Consider the following 19,727-nt stretch of genomic DNA (forward strand, 5'->3'; position numbering starts at 1 on the left):
AAGAACTACATGACAGTAATTCGTATTTTGTTAAATTTTTTATGTATAATGTCATTTCATGAAAGATATGATGAAACCCATTGCCTCGGGTACTTCACGAGATTATTTTATATGAATGATATGATCACATGTCAAGTTAAGTAGATTAGTATAATTTTATATTAAAATAAACTATATAGTTAAATTGGTGTGAATTTATAGGGTTAGTTTAAATTAGTATCTTTATTGTAGATTATAATTTACGTTTGCCATTAGAAATGAAACATTAAAATGTAGTTTCCAAATAAAAGAAAATAACCCAGTTTAAGAATCTATATGTGGACACAGGTGACTGCCACCTGCAAATCATTAATCAGAAGTTTTACTTCGTAAACATTTTCAGTCACCTGTTAAGTTAATTTCAGTTTTGCAAATTTGCATAGGAGCTGGTAGAGCGCAGGTATAAATTTCACGGGTATTTGTAAGCTGATCTATTTATTTTTAGCTAATTATAATTATGACCTTTTCAGACTGTTCTAGGTGTAAAAACTCTCTCAGGAATAATTCGATTGACTGGCATTTTTCATAATTCTCATCATCCTTTACATTTAGATCTTCCCGGACAGTTCAATCCTGTTCGTATTACTAGGCATGTAGTTAATTCTAATAGTCAGGAAGCTCAAAACTACACAGTATTCTATAAGTTCAGTGGCATAGCTGGGCGCAGGTATGTGCCCACCCACTGGCCATGGGCCTACGGAAGAACCTCCATTGACGAAATACTTTCAAATATAATATATGTTCTCCCTCAGCAGGAATATGTCTCATGATTTAAAAACGCCGAAAAGTGATAGAATAATATTCATTGTGAAATACAGTGTTACTAGTTATGCATATCATTGCACATAGGTTTATTTGTAGATATGAATATTAACTTTTATTTTTTTGGGGGGGTGTATTTCCGGAAAGAGGAAAAAATACTAGCGAGTATATATACATGAACTCTTAAAACAATAAAATTTATCATATTTGTATTAATGTATTTGCGTGAATATCTACATATACACATGTATATGCACAATATATATATATATATATATATATATATATATATATATATATATATATATATATACATAACTTACATATGAATATTACATCGATGAATTTTTGCTTATTCCAATCAACCAATCAATTAATCCCAAATTTTGCCCCAATATATACGTATGCTGAATTTCATTGAATTTATCTATTGTACCACTGGCAATATATATATATAATTTTTCCCTTGGTTTAATTTTAATCATATTCGATTAAGAATTGTTTTGAGCTAATTTAAAAGTACTTACTCTTTCCGAACTCTATTCATTTTCATTTATCGGGTTCGGTAAAAGCTGTAGAAGTAATTGAATCTGTAACAGTTCAGCTTGGAGAAATGCATTCAGATCCATCATCTTTTAAGCCTTTACGGGATGAGGTGCAGAAGAGATCAACACCTCATGGTTCTGATTAAGTAGACCATCAAAGAAACGTAAAATGTCTACAAAATTACAAGTTTGTTGTTGTCAGGCAGATTTGCACAGACTCGCAGGGGTGCCCTTATAGCTCGGAAAAGTTTCCTGCTCGCTGATTGCTTGGACAAGATAATTCTAACCAATCAGATAGCAGGAAACTTTTCCGAGCTAAAAGGGCACCTCTGCAAGTTGGCGCAAATTTACCTCACTAAAAAGAATTGACTATAGGAAGCATATTAGCGCACATTTTGATCTCTATGTTAAGGATGCAGCACGAATTCACTTTTTCTACCCGATTGTAGACTATATGTTGTAAGAAGTGAAAAGCCGATTTAGTAATGGAACGTGCACACTTTAGAAAGCATTACAATCACTCAACTCAGAAAGTGCAAAATAATTCATATCTTTCGAGAAATTTGTGTGGCCTCATCCATGCTTAAAATGCTAACACTGGAAATCTCAAACATAACCTGTTCTCTGCAAAATGCACGTTAGAAAACCTCTACAAAGGCATAAGTGACACTGGCAGGCCAAAATCTTTGTTAGACTTACTGAAAAGTCTTAATTCATACGAGGAGGCACTTCCCGAACTCTGGAGATTACGCCAGGTTCAAATTTCCTCATTGCTCTCTCAACAACAATGTGATTGTGGGCACACTACTAGAAGAAGTGTATTAGGCGCAAAGCGCTGCAATCTGCAGAAAATTCATTATCATTAGTTACCTCCTACACAGATAGCTTCACAGCTTGCATACTTTTACTTCTAACTTCCAGGGCTTGTCTAATATACCTGGCAACATCTTTGGTTGGCGTTTCTAAATTCCCTAATTCTATGCCATTGCTTCTAATTTTTCGAAATTTTTGCATCACAAAGGTTGTCATGATTTTGTCTTGATACCTGAAGGTGAATCATTTCATTACAGAAGTGTTGCCTATCTGGTATTCACACAAAGGAATCCTTATTTGAATGTTCATATTAAAAGTGCCTGGGACCGTTTCCGTTCGTTTCATCAGAATAGATCTTCACCAGAACGTCAGCCGAGAAAGCCAACATTCCACACCCCCAATCCTATGATGCCCAATCACAGCCGTGGCCACCCAAGTAAACGGCTTCAACTCATGGCCCCAGACTGGGATCGAACTGTCGTCATGCTAATGCTTGGCAAACATGTTACCACTGTACTATTCTAGTGTCATTTTTTCAGTTGGTGTTATATTTCCAATAAGTGACTAATTTTCTAGTTAGGTTTCTTATCTTTACATTAAAAGTCTCATAAAGTTTTATTTGTTTACATCATTCTTATCTTTACATTAAAAGTCTCATTTTCATAGTTTTATTTGTTTACATCATTCTTATCTTTACATTAAAAGTCTCATAAAGTTTTATTTGTTTACATCAGAGAGTACATTTCTATCATAGGTGTCGCATTTTCACACCAAGCCATAAATCTGGTAGTCAGGCAATGGCGGGAACCCTCTTGACCTGAGGAGGCCACTTATTTCCTCTATAGTGCGGGCGAAGGCCTCCTTCTCCTTGTCAGTATAGGGCTCCACCTTCCTCTGGGAGCCCATGAAAAAGCCTTCCAAATGTCTCGAGAGACACTGCAGCCGGTCTTCATCGGGTCGGAGCTGCAAGAATTGGAGAATACCACGAATCTCCCTTAAGGGATTTTCTCTTATCATTTCGTAGAAGACCACGTGGAGATGCTTCATGTATTTCAGAGGATAAATGTAAGTTGCCCTCCAGACCTTGAGTTGCTCTCTAACGAATTGGTGAAATCCTAAAAGAGGAAATATATTTAATTGGAACTTTGAAAAGTCTTCAGTCTATGAAGCTCTAGCCCTACTTCAATTTTTGGAAACCATAGCAAATGGAAAGAAAAAAATAATGTTTATTTCCTGGAAAAAAAACTTGGAAAGTGTTTTCACATTATCCCTTTTTTATCTAACATGACTTCCCATTGACTTTTTTTTTTTTTTTTTTTTTTTGAGAGGGTCTTGACAAAATGGGTTTTGCACCAGCCTTCTTCTTTATACACTTTCGATCTAATTGTTGAGGTGGGTGGTGTACTTGAGTTGTTGATTGGTGTAAATTGTTTAATGGTTGATGTAAAATATCTACAGACAAAATATTACATTTAGTTGACGTCACCCTTTTCATATTCCTCATGGAAGGGGCTGAGAGACCTGGAGGTCACTCTATTTTCCAATTTAAGGGGTGGTGAGCTCCTAGGCTTTTGGCCCTTTTCACTACAGGTGCACCAGACAACTGTTTTAAGGGGAAGTTCCATCAAATCAAACAAGGATGCAGCCTGACAGAGGTTTGTATCATTGTTTGGTATGGGGGACGAAGGTCGTATCGAGAAAGTCAATTCCATAACGTTAAATCACATTGGCAAAGCTTCGGGTGGCAATATGCTTGCAACATTTTATCAGAAGATGGCGTATTTGTTTTTCATGAACTATTGGCAGTACTAGGTGAGTTGTGTAACCTGCAACAAATTTCCTCTTGATTTCAATGCCTTTTCATAAATGGTTAATTTATTCAATAGTCTTGGTATGCACCACACACTTATACAGCTGGAAAGTCTGATCAGTGGATTTATAATTCATGTTGCAGTTCAAATACTTGGCCTCTAGTGTACACTCTCCACAGTAAGGACTACAGAAAATGCTATAAGTTTTCTCAGTTTTGCAAACTTCAGAAGGTTGTCCAAATTTAAAACTATTAAAACATTGCAGTGGTTTCTGTGGAAAAGGTTGAACTCTAATTCTCTCACATTGAATGTTAATCTGGAAAGGTACATCAGCATCCTGGAAAGTAGGGATGATCATCGATACTGAAAGGGCTTTACTTTATGCACTTCCCATCCTGTTAAAGGACATGGCAAGTATCTCCTCTTCTGTATATTGATATAGGTTTCTATTTAAAACTGCTCTCCTTCCTAAGCTGAAATCTAGATAGGATTTGACATCTAATCTTATAACGTCACTAATTGTCTTTAAATTAGAGAGTATAACGGATTGTGTGTATGATTTGGTATGTATGAGGTAACTACTTTTTCCAAAGCAATGTACGATCATACCTATATCATCCTGTAATTTGTCTCTAATGGTATTTGGGTAACATGTAGGATTCTCAATTTCCTTGTGTCACCTAAATTACTAGATTTATCACCTTTATTCTTCCTAGAAGTCTACAAATCATCAATTTAAGTTTCAATAGACTCTACTTCACAAACCTGATGAGATCCAAAGTCTCCTTTATCATTTTTTTAGGGGTAAAATCACTATCAGTGTGATTGCATATATTAGCCGATGTCGTCAACAGTGACTCTTGTTCACCATTGGATCCAGGGGCAGAGAATACATTATTAGTATTATTCATTATATCTTTCTTGGGGGAAATGTTTAATTATGCAAATGAGCAAACCAGACACCCCACTAGCCCTTTCATGTAATTAATTCCTCCACTAATGACACCTGTGAGAGCTGACTCCCTGTGTCCACTCCCTACCTTATCATGATGGGATGGTATCACTATGATTAGAGTGGCTCAACTGTAAGCCCAACCGACTTGATAGGACTGAGAGCATTTCAACAATACAATACAATACATTTATCCCCACTTTAATCATAGCCGCAGCCAAACCAGACAGAATGCCGAGTCCTATCTAAAAAAAAAAAAAAAAAAAAAAAAAAAAAAAAAAAAAAAGTAGCCCACTCCTGGAATCCGAAGGACAATTTTTTGCACGAAATAGTTCTCATGCCAATATGGAAATATTGACACTTTTTTTTTTTTTTTATCCAAACGTTATCAGGTAGTTAGCAAAACCCCTACAACTCACACAGGGGGCTTTAAAAAAAAAAAAAGAGAGAGAGAGAGAGAGAGAGAGAGAGAGAGAGAGAGAGAGAGAGAGAGAGAGAGAGAGAGAGAGAGAGAGAGACGTCACTACTGAGATGCTATGTGGTGAGTTGTCCATCCTTATGGCCTTGAGTGGGGCTATAATACACATAAGGCTCATCATTAAAACAATGGCTAGCTTATGGTTACTACACTAGCTACTGTTTTCGGAGCCATCCTTTATTCGGCAGAACTCAGCCATGCAACATAACATTTTTTATTCTCACCTTCAGAAGTGTAAGACGAATTAGGAACGGACTTGGTCCAATATAAAGTTGATCCTCTGTTGGACTTATAGTTCCAATAAGATATAATTGATCTGGAACAAAAGATAAAAGTAGAAAGAAGTAATTTGTGATAGTGTTGTCACTTAAAAGTTCATCATTACATTATTTTTCTTTCTTTATATCACAACAAGTTAGCATGGTTTGAAATTTGTAAGGGGATGTACTGTGACCGCTGCTAACGTAGGAAACAATGCTGTAGGCTATGACGTCATTTTGGGGGCGGCGCTTATTTCGCCCGGAATCTTTATGGCGACTATAAAAAGGGAAGACTATGAATCCTCTCCTGTACTATAACATGAAGAATAAAAATGTCAAATGCATTAATGTACCTGGCCGGATTCCGCATGATAATTATGGTCTTACTGTGGGATCCTTGCAAATCCTTTTCTGAGTGTGTTTTGACGACTATCGTATTGATTCCTTCTATTCGATCGGCTGTTCCTATGCGACCTGTGAGGGTGAGAAGTGTTGAATATTTTCAGATTCTTATTCTGTCTTATGTAAAGCCCAGTATCACATTCCGGCCATAGGGGGAATGCTCAAATTGATTTACTGAAACACACACACACACACACATATATATATATATATATATATATATATATATATATATATATATATATATATATATATATATACATATATATATATATATATATATATATATATATATATATCCATCCATATACCAAGGCACTTCCCCCAATTTTGGGGGGTAGCCGACACCAACAATGAAACAAAACAAAAAGGGGACCTCTACTCTCTATGTTCCTTCAGCCTAATCAGGGACTCAACCGAGTTCAGCTGGTACTGCTAGGGTGCCACAGCCCAACCTCCCACATTTCCACCACAGATGAAGCTTCATAATGCTGACTCCCCTACTGCTGCTACCTCCGCGGTCATCTAAGGCACCGGAGGAAGCAGCAGGGCCTACTGGAACTGCGTCACAATCGCTCGCCATTCATTCCTATTTCTAGCACGCTCTCTTGCCTCTCTCACATCTATCCTCCTATCACCCAGAGCTTTCTTCACACCATCCATCCACCCAAACCTTGGCCTTCCTCTTGTACTTCTCCCATCAACTCTTGCATTCATCACCTTCTTTAGCAGACAACCATTTTCCATTCTCTCAACATGGCCAAACCACCTCAACACATTCATATCCACTCTAGCCGCTAACTCATTTCTTACACCCATTCTCTCCCTCACCACTTCGTTCCTAACCCTATCTACTCGAGATACACCAGCCATACTCCTCAGACACTTCATCTCAAACACATTCAATTTCTGTCTCTCCATCACTTTCATTCCCCACAACTCCGATCCCTACATCACAGTTGGTACAATCACTTTCTCATATAGAACTCTCTTTACATTCATGCCCAACCCTCTATTTTTTACTACTCCCTTAACTGCCCCCAACACTTTGCAACCTTCATTCACTCTCTGACGTACATCTGCTTCCACTCCACCATTTGCTGCAACAATAGACCCCAAGTACTTAAACTGATCCACTTCCTCAAGTAACTCTCCATTCAACATGAAATTCAACCCTGCACCAAATTCCCTTCTCGTACATCTCATAACCTTACTCTTACCCACATTAACTCTCAACTTCCTTCTCTCACACACCTTTCCAAATTCTGTCACTAGTCGGTCAAGCTCCTCTTCTGTGTCTGCTACCAGTACAGTATCATCCGCAAACAACAACTGATTTACCTCCCATTCATGGTCATATATATATATATATATATATATATATATATATATATATATATATATATATATATATATATATATATATATATATATATATATATATATATATATGAGTGCATTATACTTCTTTGTGGGCATTTTGTTATTTTCATAAATTCAGTAGTCTTAGTACTAGTTTACTTAGTATTAGGGTTATGGCAGCCTATTGAAAACGTCCCGGTCTCGTGATCTGTTGGACTGGAGTTCGAGACCCGTGTCGGCTTGATAGTTTCTGGTAGTGTCTGCAACCTCACCATCCTTGTAAGATAAGGATGGGGGATTTGAGGGAACCTACAGGTCTACCTGCTGAGTCATCAGCAATCATTGCCTGGCCCTCCCTGGTCCTAGCTTTGGTGGAGAGGTGGCGTAGGCGCTAACCGTATGTAAATATGGGCAGCCTCTGAGAGATTTAAGTATGTAAGAATTATTCATAAATATTGTCATTTCCTTTTTTTTCTCTCTCTCTTTTATATATCATGTGTAAACATCTTAAGTTAAGTTTTTCTATCAAACTGGTAATTAATCAATGTTGAAGATATTGTTAGGTCCACACAACTGTGGAAGGTTTAAAAGTCGCTCATGATTGGCAGAGGCAAGGGACAGTGACATTGCCCTATCAAGCAGGACAATGCCCTAAAGAATATATATATATATATATATATATATATATATATATATATATATATATATATATATATATATATATATATATATATTGATCAGCACCCAAGCCCCCTCTCCACCCAAGCTAGGACCTGATGACTCAGCAAATAGACCTATAGGCTCCCTCAAAACCCCCATCCTTAGCTCACAATGATGGTGAGGTTACAGACACTAAAGGAACTAACGAGTTTGAGCGGGACTCAAACCCCAGTCTGGTGATCACCAAGCAGAGACGTTACCAATAGGCCACAACAAGCATTTGTTCACTTTTCATTATCTGCAAATCCAAAATTCTTAATGATACCTATAGAGAAACATTTTTGCTTTCTCTCAAGGGAACAATGATGTAGACAAACGGTTTACCACAGTTCTCTAAAATTACATCTTTAGAAAAGGAAGTTGATATTACATTAGAAAATAGGGTTCTACGTCCTGTGAGAGTTGTCAATTGTTGAGTATTCTTTGGACAAGACTACAGGGAATAGTGTCTTTTGATTAACTTCTCCCATAAACTACACTAGCTCAAATGTCCTTTGCCCACCTGACATACTGAGGGACAACATATTATAATTCAGAAGGTATCAGCGAGAGCTTCAATACCCACAGTGTGCGCGTTGGCAAGAGCTTCATTGTCCGTCCTTAGGAGTGGATCAATGATTGCATTCATCTTTTTATGTATTTTGCTGGATTAGAATTCCAAGGCACGTCTGTCTAAATATGGGATGTCTTTTCTCGTTAAAAGTTTAGTCACCGAGGCTCACAAGGAGTTGCATCTATATGCAATGAATGAATTGGTCTCAAAAATGCAGTTATATCATAGTTTTTGCAGAACTCTTTCTTTTGAAAGAGTATTATAGCAGCAACTCGATGCATACTAAGTCTTTTATTATTATTATTATTATTATTATTATTATTATTATTATTATTATTATTATTATTATTATTATTATTATTATTATCATTATTATTACCAGCTAAGCTACAACCCTAGTTGGAAAAGCAGGATGCTATAAGCCCAAGGGCTCCAACATGAAAAAATAGCCCAGTGAAGAAAGGAATCTTGGCATACTTTATGAAGATTACTGGGCTTTGGTGATGTGGCTTAATATCAATTAATTTATATTTCAATTGATCCAGCTCAATTAATTGTGAATTAAATTTTTCATTTAAGCTACCTGGTCTTGACATTATATAGATGTTGGGACATCTAGGAACAGTTGGTTAAAATGTGTGAAAACATTCTATGGATAAGAAATTAGGTAGGTGATGGAAGTGTGATAGAGCGATGGGAAATATGAGAAAAATGGGAACGATAGACAAACGTAGAAAAATAAATGGATGAAATAAATAAATTGTTCACTACCTAAATCATATTCTCAATTCAAAACAACACACATCCATCCGCTATCATGACAGAAGGAATGTCCTCTGGTTCATTAAATTTACTCTTTCACTTTTAATTCATTGTTTAAGTTTATAAATTTATCTTTTCTTCTACTTGTGCTACACCCATTTACATTTAAAATCATCATCATTAGCCGTTACTAGTCCACGGCAGAACAAAGGCCTCAGACATGCCCTTCCACTTGCGTCTGTTTATGGTCTTTTTATGCCTGTCCACACCCGCAGATTTCCTTAGTTTGTCAATCCATCATCTCCTCTTCCTTCCTCTGCTTCTTTTACAATCTCCAGGGACCCATTCTGTTATTCTTAATGACCATCTATTGTCTGTCACTCTTATTATATGACCATCTCTTTTTCTTACAAATTGTTAGAGTATCCTCTACTTTAGTTTGCTCTCTTATCTACGTTGCTCTTTTTCTGTCTCTTTATTCCCCTTCGTTAATCTTTCCATAGCTCTTTGAGTTGTAGCTAGCTAATGTTCCAAGGCATTAGTAAGACTAAGTTTCAGAAACATTAAAAAACAATGTGATCAATTATTACGTATGCTTTCCCCTAAGCTCAGAAAGCAACTCACTTTACTTTGTACTCACCCAATCTTTTAATAGACTGTGATTTGTAGATAGTTCCTGTATAGATCCCGGTAGATGATTCAATCAGGTACCTAGACCATGTATTACCCGAACGGGGATAAGATAGTAGCCAAGCTGCGTCGATATTTTTCCCGAAAGTTACAGCATGCCTGAAATTAAATTGAATTTGCTTTAACCCTTTCACTATCATTGGTGACTTACGCAAAATTTGAAAAGGGGAGACATCTTTTAAAGTCACCTAAACCATACTAAGTTGGTATTATTATTATTATTATTATTATTATTATTATTATTATTATTATTACTTGCTAAGCTACAACCCTAGTCAGAAAAGCAGGATATGCTAAAAGCCCAGGAGCTCCAACAGGGAAAGTAACCCAGTGAGGAGAGAAAACAAAGAAATATGGGATAATTCAAGAACAGTAACAACATTAAAACAAATATTTCCTATAAAAATTATAAAAACTTTAACAAAACAAAAGGAAGAGAAATAAGATAGAATAATGTGCCCGAGTGTAACCTCAAGCAAAATAACTCTAACTAAAGACAGTGGAAGACCATGGTACTGTACCAACCGTGTGTTACACGATCGTATATAATAACGACATTTCTTTTTTTGTATATATTATGCTTTGTATCTTCGCTCTCCCCTCGCACTGATAGGGACCTGGAATAACATGTCTGTTTTTCTCACCGTTAACTGTTAACAGCACCGGTTGTGGGTTGAACATGAAATTGCCTGTTATGTTTTTATGTCCTTTTTGCCTGGTGTTTATGTATATATAAACGGATGTTCTGTAATAAAGTTACTCAGTTGCTTTCATCCTGCCTTCTTAGTCACAGCCTCTCTCAGCCCGTAACATTGGTGACCCCGGAAGTCGACTCGCTCCTCCCGCCTTTCACACCCCCCGTCATTAGTACTATGGTGGACTCCACGGAAGCTGGTGCCGCCCTATTGAAACTTTTTTCGTTCGCCAGCGGAGAGGCATTTGCTTGGTTTCAGCCCACAGAAGTCCAGTTCCGTACCAAGGGTGTGACTCGCTCAACCACCAAAGCAGATTATGTTCTCGCGGCGATACCCGAGGACACCTTCCCGGAAATATCCGACAGGCTCTGTGAACAAGGAGACACCCCAATAGCGTATGACGCCCTCAAAACATACCTTCTGCAGTAGTACTCGCCGTCGCCAGCCGCCCGTATAGCAAAGCTTTTTCAGCTCTCTCAACAACCGTTGGGGGACCAAAGGGCTTCGCTCGCCCTCAAGGAAATGACTAGTGTCGCTCGCCAGCAACCTGCCGCAGATGGCTCTCTTCGTGAGGTGAACCTACTTCGTGCCCTTTGGATACGCTGTTTACCCAAACCTGTACGCGCTGCCATATCCAATGTTGATAGTTTACCCATAGAGGACTTGATGACCAAAGCCGACGCCCTTATGGACAGCCACTTCATGACCTTCAAGACCTCCATCAACACCTCCACTCCTGACAAAGAGGACGCCTATTAAACGTCAACCGAAGCAGACGTGAATGCCGTAGGACATACATGCCTACCCCGTGACGTGCCGGAGCGGCGACAAAGCCACCAATCACCCAACACTCGCTCGCGCTCCAACCAACGACTTCTACAGCCACTTACTGCCGCCCATCGGCCGCTGTTTTGCTACTACCACTACAGATTCAGGCCAGCCACGAAGAAATGTGCCAAGGATTGTCAGTGGCCAAAAAATGTATAAGTAGGCCATCACTCGTGGCGGTGGCCTCCCGTGTTTCTAATCTTTTCTTTTTACATGATGGAGGAACGGGCGTGCGATATTTGGTAGACACGGGTGCTTGTCGTTCTCTTTTGCCAAGGGAACTCTTCAGGACACGACGTACAGTAGTCTGTCTACGCCTGCGCACGTCCGTCTGGTAGCTGCCAACGGATCTGCTATACCCACCTACAGTTACGAGAACCTCACATTATCGTTTGGAAACGGTAAATTTAATTGGAAGCTTCTCGTTACTGACGTCACATTGCCAATCCTCGGTGCAGATTTCCTCTCTCATTTCCACCTTCTGGATGATGTCGCCCACCGACGATTGATCAACGCAGGCTCGTACTTCTCGACACCTCTTCAACCCGGCCCCTCCAACCTCGCTCTCCACATCAGCGCACCCACGGATGCCTACGCCCACCTCTTCACGTCGTACCCAGAAGTTTTCCGTCCAGAACTTCGCCAAATGCCCACGGCTCCTGTCAAGCACGGTATTTATCACCATATCAAGACGATGGGACCGCCAGTCTTCGCAAAATTAAGACGTCTGGCACCGGAGCGATTGGCAGCCGCCAAACAGACGTTCGCCGAAATGGAGGAAATGGGCCTTTGCCAAAAGGCCTCCAGCCCATAGAAACTGCAACGTCCACCTCATGTACATCTGCCTTACTCTCAGGATGGATTGCAAGATTTGGTATCCCTGAGCATATTACTTCTGACAGGGGTACCAATTTCACCTCTCAATTGTGGACATAATTGGAAGTTTCTCGTTGCTGACGTCACATTGCCAATCCTCGGTGAGGATTTCCTCTCTCATTTCCACCTTCTAGTCGATGTTGCCCACTGACGATTGGTCAACGCAGACTCGTACTTGTCGACACCTCTTCAACCCGGCCCCTCCATCCTCGCTCTCCACATCAGCGCACCCACGGATGCCTAAGCCCACCTCCTCACGTCGTACCCGGAAGTTTTCCGTCCAGAACTTCGACAAATGCCCACGGCTCCTGCCAAGCACGGTATTTATCACCATATCAAGACGATAGGACCACCAGTCTTCGCAAAATTCAGACGTCTGGCGCCGGAACAATTGGCAGCAGCCAAACAGACGTTCGCCGAAATGGAGGAAATGGGCCTTTGCCAAAAGGCTTCCAGCCCATGGAAACTGCAATGTCCGCCTCATGTACATCTGCCATACTCTCAGGATGGATTGCAAGATTTGGTACCCCTGAGCATATTACTTCTGACAGGGGTACCAATTTCACCTCTCAATTGTGGACATCATTAGCGAATCTCCTCGGTAGCTGAAATGGTGTATGGCGACCTGTTGGTCGTCCCTGCCGAATTTTTTCCTTCTGCAACCTCCTCTGACAATCTCCAGTGCATACGTCATGTCGTGGGAAAATTTACTCCATGCCGTCAGACTTACAAGCCCACAGCAAAGCATCACATACCGACAGACTTGCACTCTGCAACGCACGTCTTCCTATACAACAACACTAGCAAGCCACCGCTAACGCCCTCTTACACGGGCGCTTTCCTTGTGATCCGACGCAGTCCGAAAGCATTCTTACTAAACATTCCTGGCAAAGAAAACTGGGTCTCCATTGATCGTCTAAAACTTGGTTATCTCCTGCCAGATGGCCCGCCTACAGTTTGCCTCTCTAGATCAGGACGCCCTATTTAACATGTACAGTATGTAATTTTTAGGGGGGAGCCATGTACCAACAGTGTGTTATACGATCGTACATAATAACAGCATTTCTTTTTTTGTATATATTATGCTTTGTATCTTCGCTCTTCCCTCGCACTGATAGGGACCTGAAATAACATGTATGTTTTTCTCACCGTTAACTGTTAACAGCACCGGTTGTGGGTTGAACATGTAATTGCCTGTTATGATTTTATGCCCTTTTTGCCTGGAATTTATGTATATATAAACGGATGTTCTGCAATAAAGTTACTCAATTGCTTTCATCCTGCCTTCTTAGTCACAGCCTCTCTCGGCCCGTCACAGTACAGAGGCTATGGCACTACCCACTTGGAGTGTCCTCCTCCTAGAAGAGCTGCTTACCATAGCTAAAGAGTCTCTTCTACCCTAACTAAGAGGAAAGAGTTCACTGAACAATTAAATTGCAGTAGTTAACCCCTTGAGTGAAGAAGAATAGTTTGGTAATCTAAGTGTTGTCAGGTATATGAGGACAGAGGAGAATATGTAAAGAATAAGCAAGATTATTCGGTGTATATGTAGGCAAAGGGAGACTGACTCGTAACCAGAGAAGAAGGATCCAATGTAGTGCTGTCTGGCCAGTCAAAGGACCCTATAACTCTCCAGCAGTAGTATCTCAACAGGTGGTTGGTGCCCTGGCCAACCTTCTACCTATTGGAAAGGTCTTTGTGAGAGCTTTCCAATAAATATCAACAGCTATAGGGTTTGTGAAGTCTTGAAAGGTTTTGCTACATCAGAAGTTTTGTTAAATTTACCACTGGCAGCGAAAGGGTTAAAAAAGAATGCAGGATATCTGCTCATGTAAATTTACGCTTACTTCAAATAATACTCTAGTGTTTACATTTAATATGTAAAGAAATAACTAATATTCTTTTTTTTTTCCATGTATTCTTAAAAACAGCAAAGGAAAAACAAAGGGATAATCTTAGATTCCCAATTATATACAGTTTCAAACACAATCTTGATATTTTTTCTCAGCAAGTTAATGCTTAAGTTATCATAATCATTAAGTTTGTCATTTACCCTTGATATAATCCTATTTGTAATTGGTCTATATATATATATATATATATATATATATATATATATATATATATATATATATATATATATATATATATGATATAGTATAATGTATTTAATCCCATATATATTCATTCAATTAAAAGACATTTTTTATTACTATTCACGGTGCATAAAAAGTTAACATTAATAAAAAAGGCCTCATTTACATTTGCTGTAAAAATTAGTGGTCACATGGAGCTGTTAAAAAAAACTAAAACAATTTCTTGGTGCAATGGGATCCATTGATCTTCCAGTGAATTATTAAGTCGATCGCAAGTTGTATGTTTCCACCACTCTAGCCTGAGGAAGGGAGACAGCACTCCCGAAACGCGTAGCGTGTTCACAGTATTATTTTACCAGACTTGAAAATTTTACCCAACTTGTAAACTTTACATTAAAACCTTGATTCGCCAATTATTCCTAATTTCGCTTAATCCTTAACTTTTTTTTTTTCTGCAGGAAATGTTCTTGAGAGGGTGTCACCAAGAAGTGTCGAAAGAATATCGCGAAAGAAGATCTCCCGTTATTTACAATGCTGCATCTCTAAACTGTACCATAGGCTCTTTCTTGGTAAAAAAAAAAGAAAAAAAAAAGAGCCACAGGATGTTTCTTGACAGCAAATGCTTCACCAATAGAGGATTTAAGTCTAAAATGTGCATTAGTTGTTGTGGGAAAATTTTACAAAATTTGTACTTTGCATATGAAAAAATATCTTTCTTCTCTCACTAGGGTTGTGGTGGCCGATGCGGTAACGACCCTGACCGGTGAACGCCAGACCTTGCGCCAGACTAGGATTCAAGTCCCGCTCAAACTCGTTAGTTTCTTTGGTCGCTGCAACTTCATCATCCTTGTGAGCTATGGATTCAGGGTTTAGGGGAGCCTTTAGGTCTATCTGGTGAGTCATTAGCAGCCATTGCCTGGCCCCACCTTTGTCATAGCTTGGGTGGAGAGGGGGCTTGGGTGCTTATATGTACACTTTATATGATCATTCTCTAGGGCATTGTCCTGCTTGATATGGCAATACCACTGTCTCTTGCCTCTGTCATTCATAAGTGTCTTTAAACCTTTAAAACCAAACTAATCAGGTTATCTCCCTGGTCATATCCAGATAAGAGTTCAGTGTTACTGGTCAATCAATAGCTTATCTCCAAAAGCCTAACTTAACCAGGTTTTAACATTTTTAGACTGGTTGCAGGCAACAGGAAAACTGGTGTAAGGCAAAATACATTGAGGAGATTTAATTTTTTTTTTATCTACGGAATTTTCACAGGGGGCAGAATGGTCAGCTAAAGGCACATTCCTATTCCCAGTGATCAACTGGTATTACATACTCTGACAAACAGCGTCCCTTAAGGCCAAATCAATCAGGCTGATATGGTTGCATTAAACACTTTGGCTGTTGCTGCTGCTGTAGCTTCCCTCCTCAGCAGAGGTAGCTAGAAGGGCAACTGAAACATTAGCCGAGACAATATTATCTGCAGAGTGCTCATCGGCAAGTAAAGCATCGACAAGTTGACAACACTGTCCAGAATTTCCTGACCCAGGCGGTCGGGCAGTTGTTCGATGCATTGACAAAGAAGGAGGTGGCAGAACTCAATTTGTTCTTGTGAATGTACACGTTGTGTGGCAAAGCAAATTGTAGCATGTCCGAGGCGTGCCTGAGTAGAGTGCAAGGTTGTTCAAATACCAAGGGCATTCTCGTGAAGGCACACAGTTTGGCCACCATGCTCCAAATACTTGATCTGTGGGAACCGAGAACTTCAATCATGGCCTTTGAATTGCCCAGCCTGACAATCTCCAACCAGATTAACACCCACTGTTTTGAAAAGGGACATAGTCAACAGCCAGGGAGGGTTGTTGTAGACAATCCACAAATCGACTACAACAACCATGTCTGCCATAGTTGAGTTGACGTTGATAATAGACAAGATATGGTGTTTGCTTGTGTTTGTCATTTAGATTTTTGGCTTGGTTCAACAGTGAAGGGCACCTCAATGGGTGATACTGTAGGTACTCATCAATGGAAAGTCTGAAACTGTTATGAAGCACAAATGGACAAATGCAGTTCTGGAGGTGAATCATGGTATAAGAGCCCCCTTGGAGCTATTAGAGCACATATTGTAGAAATTACTACATAAATGATCACATATGTGTAGAAATCATGACAGCTGACACCTGATGAGTATAAAACGTATTATAGCCACGGAAGGAAAAAAGAAAAGACTTGATTGTTGAATCCTTTTTAATTTCCTGTATCAAGGGTCAAAATTTGAATCTAAGCCCTAGTCTGTTTTCCATTAATCCAGTGTTATCCTTTCATCCAAAATCTTACTTTTCTGGAATTATTAAGAAACTGACAGCTGTGGGATCCCCTTCTGTATAAATAAGAAGTCTTTGTATATGTATTCTCATTGTTGAGTCTGTTGAGGTCCCTAATGGACGAAAGTACTAACTCCAATCAAGTCTTTTCATTTTTTTCCTTCCGTGGTTATACTACACGATCATATATCCGTGCGCAGTGCTGTATATAGGTGCACACTTACACATGTGTGTGAATGTGTAAACTTACTTCGAACACAGCGGATCATCTGGCCACTTGTATTCCCTTCGACTCGAGTTGTCAATGGTCAGCTCGCGGTATGTCATCTCCTCCACACCATTGGCGTGATCATTGGAAAGTTTATTTAATACGACTTCATTTCCTGTAATGATAAGTTGAAGTTAATAACTATGATTTAATCCCTGCGTTATTCTCTATTGATAAAGTAGTGGTCATGGACAATGATGTTTTCTGTAGCATCTATTATTATTATTATTATTATTATTATTATTATTATTAATATTCTATTTTAATATTCAAAGACTTCTCTTGTAGTTTATTTATTTCCTTTCCTCACTGGGCTATTTTCCCTGTTGGAGCTCCTGGCCTTATAGCATACCGCTTTTTAGGGTTGTAACTTAGCTGATAATAGTAGTAATAATAACTAGCGGAACCCGTGTAAATTACACGAAATGATATTTTCAATACTAATTATCTTGTTCCTGACCTATACACGTTTGAATAAAATGTCCCGAGATTAATTTTATAATCTAGGTTATGGAAATTGATAGCACTCAATTTTTTGTCTAATATTTTCTAACAAGGGTTGTTGTAACTTAGCAAGTAATAATAATAATAATAATAATAATAATAATAATAATAATAATAATAATAAACAGTTGTGTGGAAACGCATATTACTAGAAGAACAATGGACACAGAAATACACAAAATCCTGCACACGATGCACGATACTCAAGTATACGATGCACGATACTCAAGTATACGATGCACGATACTCAAGTATAAAACTATAAGGACATAGATACAAAATAACAAATTATACAGGAACTAAATTTACCTGTAGGAATGCCCAAGGCCGAATAGCACACGAAAATGACCCCACATATGGAGACCATAGCCAGGAGAAGAAGTCTGTAGAACTTGCGAGTTTCCATCGTTGGTGGTTTTCTGAAACGACCATAAAAGAAAAAAAAATGCATGAACGATTTCAGATATGTTACTTATAGTCCATTTCTTTTAGCTATGCATATTTGCACTGACTCGCGGCGGTGCCCTTTTAGCTCGGAAAAGTTTCCTGATCGCTGATTGGTTAGAATTATCTTGTCCAACCAATCAGCAATCCGGAAACTTTTCCGAGCTAGAAGGGCACCGCTGCGAGTCGGTATAGTATTATGAAGACTGGAATATGGCAACATCTCATGGTTTGCCTTGGGGAATGCATATTCTCATGTCCTCCATCATAAGGCTCAATACAACACAGATTCAAACTATTGGAATCTAGAGATAGGTCTACTGTAGGCTCCAGAGCCTTTAAATATGCAGGCCGAGACTACGCAATAAGTTCCCACGAGTCATCCGAATGATTGTAGATATTAAAGCTTTCAAGAGGAAACTGAAAACTTTCTTATCCTGCGAGTCGTTTGACTGTGACGATTTAACAGTAAATGAGCAATATTTGGTATGAAATGTTCAATATTCTGGAAATAATAAAACGCTTTAGTACCTAGCGCTACCGTCCATTTTGATACACACTGCTCCAGTACCCTGAAGAAAAGTGAAGAATATATATTTTTCTGAGGAACAATCTGTTACTTTTCACATGGTGGTAGTATAATTTTGTTTATCGTTTGCACTATATGAATATTAGTAATTTCATAAGGTAATCCATAATTACAAAGTATTTTTTTTTCACGTACATTAGAGTAATTAGAGCAAAGGTTATACGCTCTATAAAGTGAGTGCAGACAAGGTTTCTCTTATATCGTATAAAAACAAAAGAGGTGAATTTAGTGCGTAGATTTGTGAACGTTGGTTTTCCTGTAGACAGATGCGTTAAACCCTGTACCATGTTTTTGTATTTTAACATCAAGAAAAGACGTTACCATTTAATTCCACTTCACAAGTAAACTTTATGCTTACCCCACGTGAAAAGAAACCGAATGTGTCAACGGTTTCATGTTTAGGGTTCCACAGGTTTAAGAAATGGAAACACTGCGGTGAGATTTTACGCGAGTTGTCTCCATATGGAGATGGTTCTCGCGCGATTAGTGAGACGAACGGTTATAGATGTATAGAGTCCTTTCAATGACGTCACTGGGAATCGCCGGCGGCCATGCTGGAGGACATACAAAGCGAAAACATGGCAGCTGCTACAGCGAATATGGACAATGAGAGCGACTTTGTCAAACAATTGTCGGGTGATGATAAGCGTTTTTACAAGCAGAAACTCGATCTAATTGATGGCCTAGATTCATACCAGATGCAGAATTCATTCGGTCAAAATATTAAGGATTTTCCCAGTATTTCATACATTGATGTGGTGAACTACTTGGTACTGTCGGCCAACCCAGAACATGAGTGGGTATACATTTCCATTGAATAATCTGCTCCCAGAATTTGTTGTTTTTCCCTTTAATGCTTTCAAGTCCAAAATTAGATAAACACTGGGCCAATGAAGAGAGTGTTTATAATTATAAAGCTAATATTGATCATTTAGCCTAACCTTGTGTATTATAATTTTT

At 38.9% G+C, this 19,727-nt stretch overlaps 1 protein-coding gene across 1 annotated transcript in view; it reads right to left on the reverse strand.

The window, feature by feature from the left end:
• Nucleotides 1-2,770: 2,770 nt before the first annotated feature.
• The window catches only part of LOC137629036 (sialate:O-sulfotransferase 1-like), a 51,543-nt gene continuing 34,586 nt past the window's right edge, over nt 2,771-19,727 (reverse strand). Inside the window, exons 2-7 of the mRNA XM_068360302.1 lie at nt 18,044-18,153; nt 17,213-17,345; nt 10,100-10,248; nt 6,014-6,134; nt 5,625-5,716; nt 2,771-3,274 (exon numbers count right to left, since the gene is read on the reverse strand). Of these exons, the coding sequence (XP_068216403.1) occupies nt 2,925-3,274; nt 5,625-5,716; nt 6,014-6,134; nt 10,100-10,248; nt 17,213-17,345; nt 18,044-18,140 (942 nt within the window). The 5' untranslated portion in view covers nt 18,141-18,153 and the 3' untranslated portion in view covers nt 2,771-2,924. The remainder of the gene's footprint in view (nt 3,275-5,624; nt 5,717-6,013; nt 6,135-10,099; nt 10,249-17,212; nt 17,346-18,043; nt 18,154-19,727) is intronic.

The sequence above is a fragment of the Palaemon carinicauda genome, chromosome 37 (genome assembly GCF_036898095.1).
Source record: "Palaemon carinicauda isolate YSFRI2023 chromosome 37, ASM3689809v2, whole genome shotgun sequence".
In the NCBI taxonomy this organism is placed as follows: domain Eukaryota; kingdom Metazoa; phylum Arthropoda; class Malacostraca; order Decapoda; family Palaemonidae; genus Palaemon; species Palaemon carinicauda.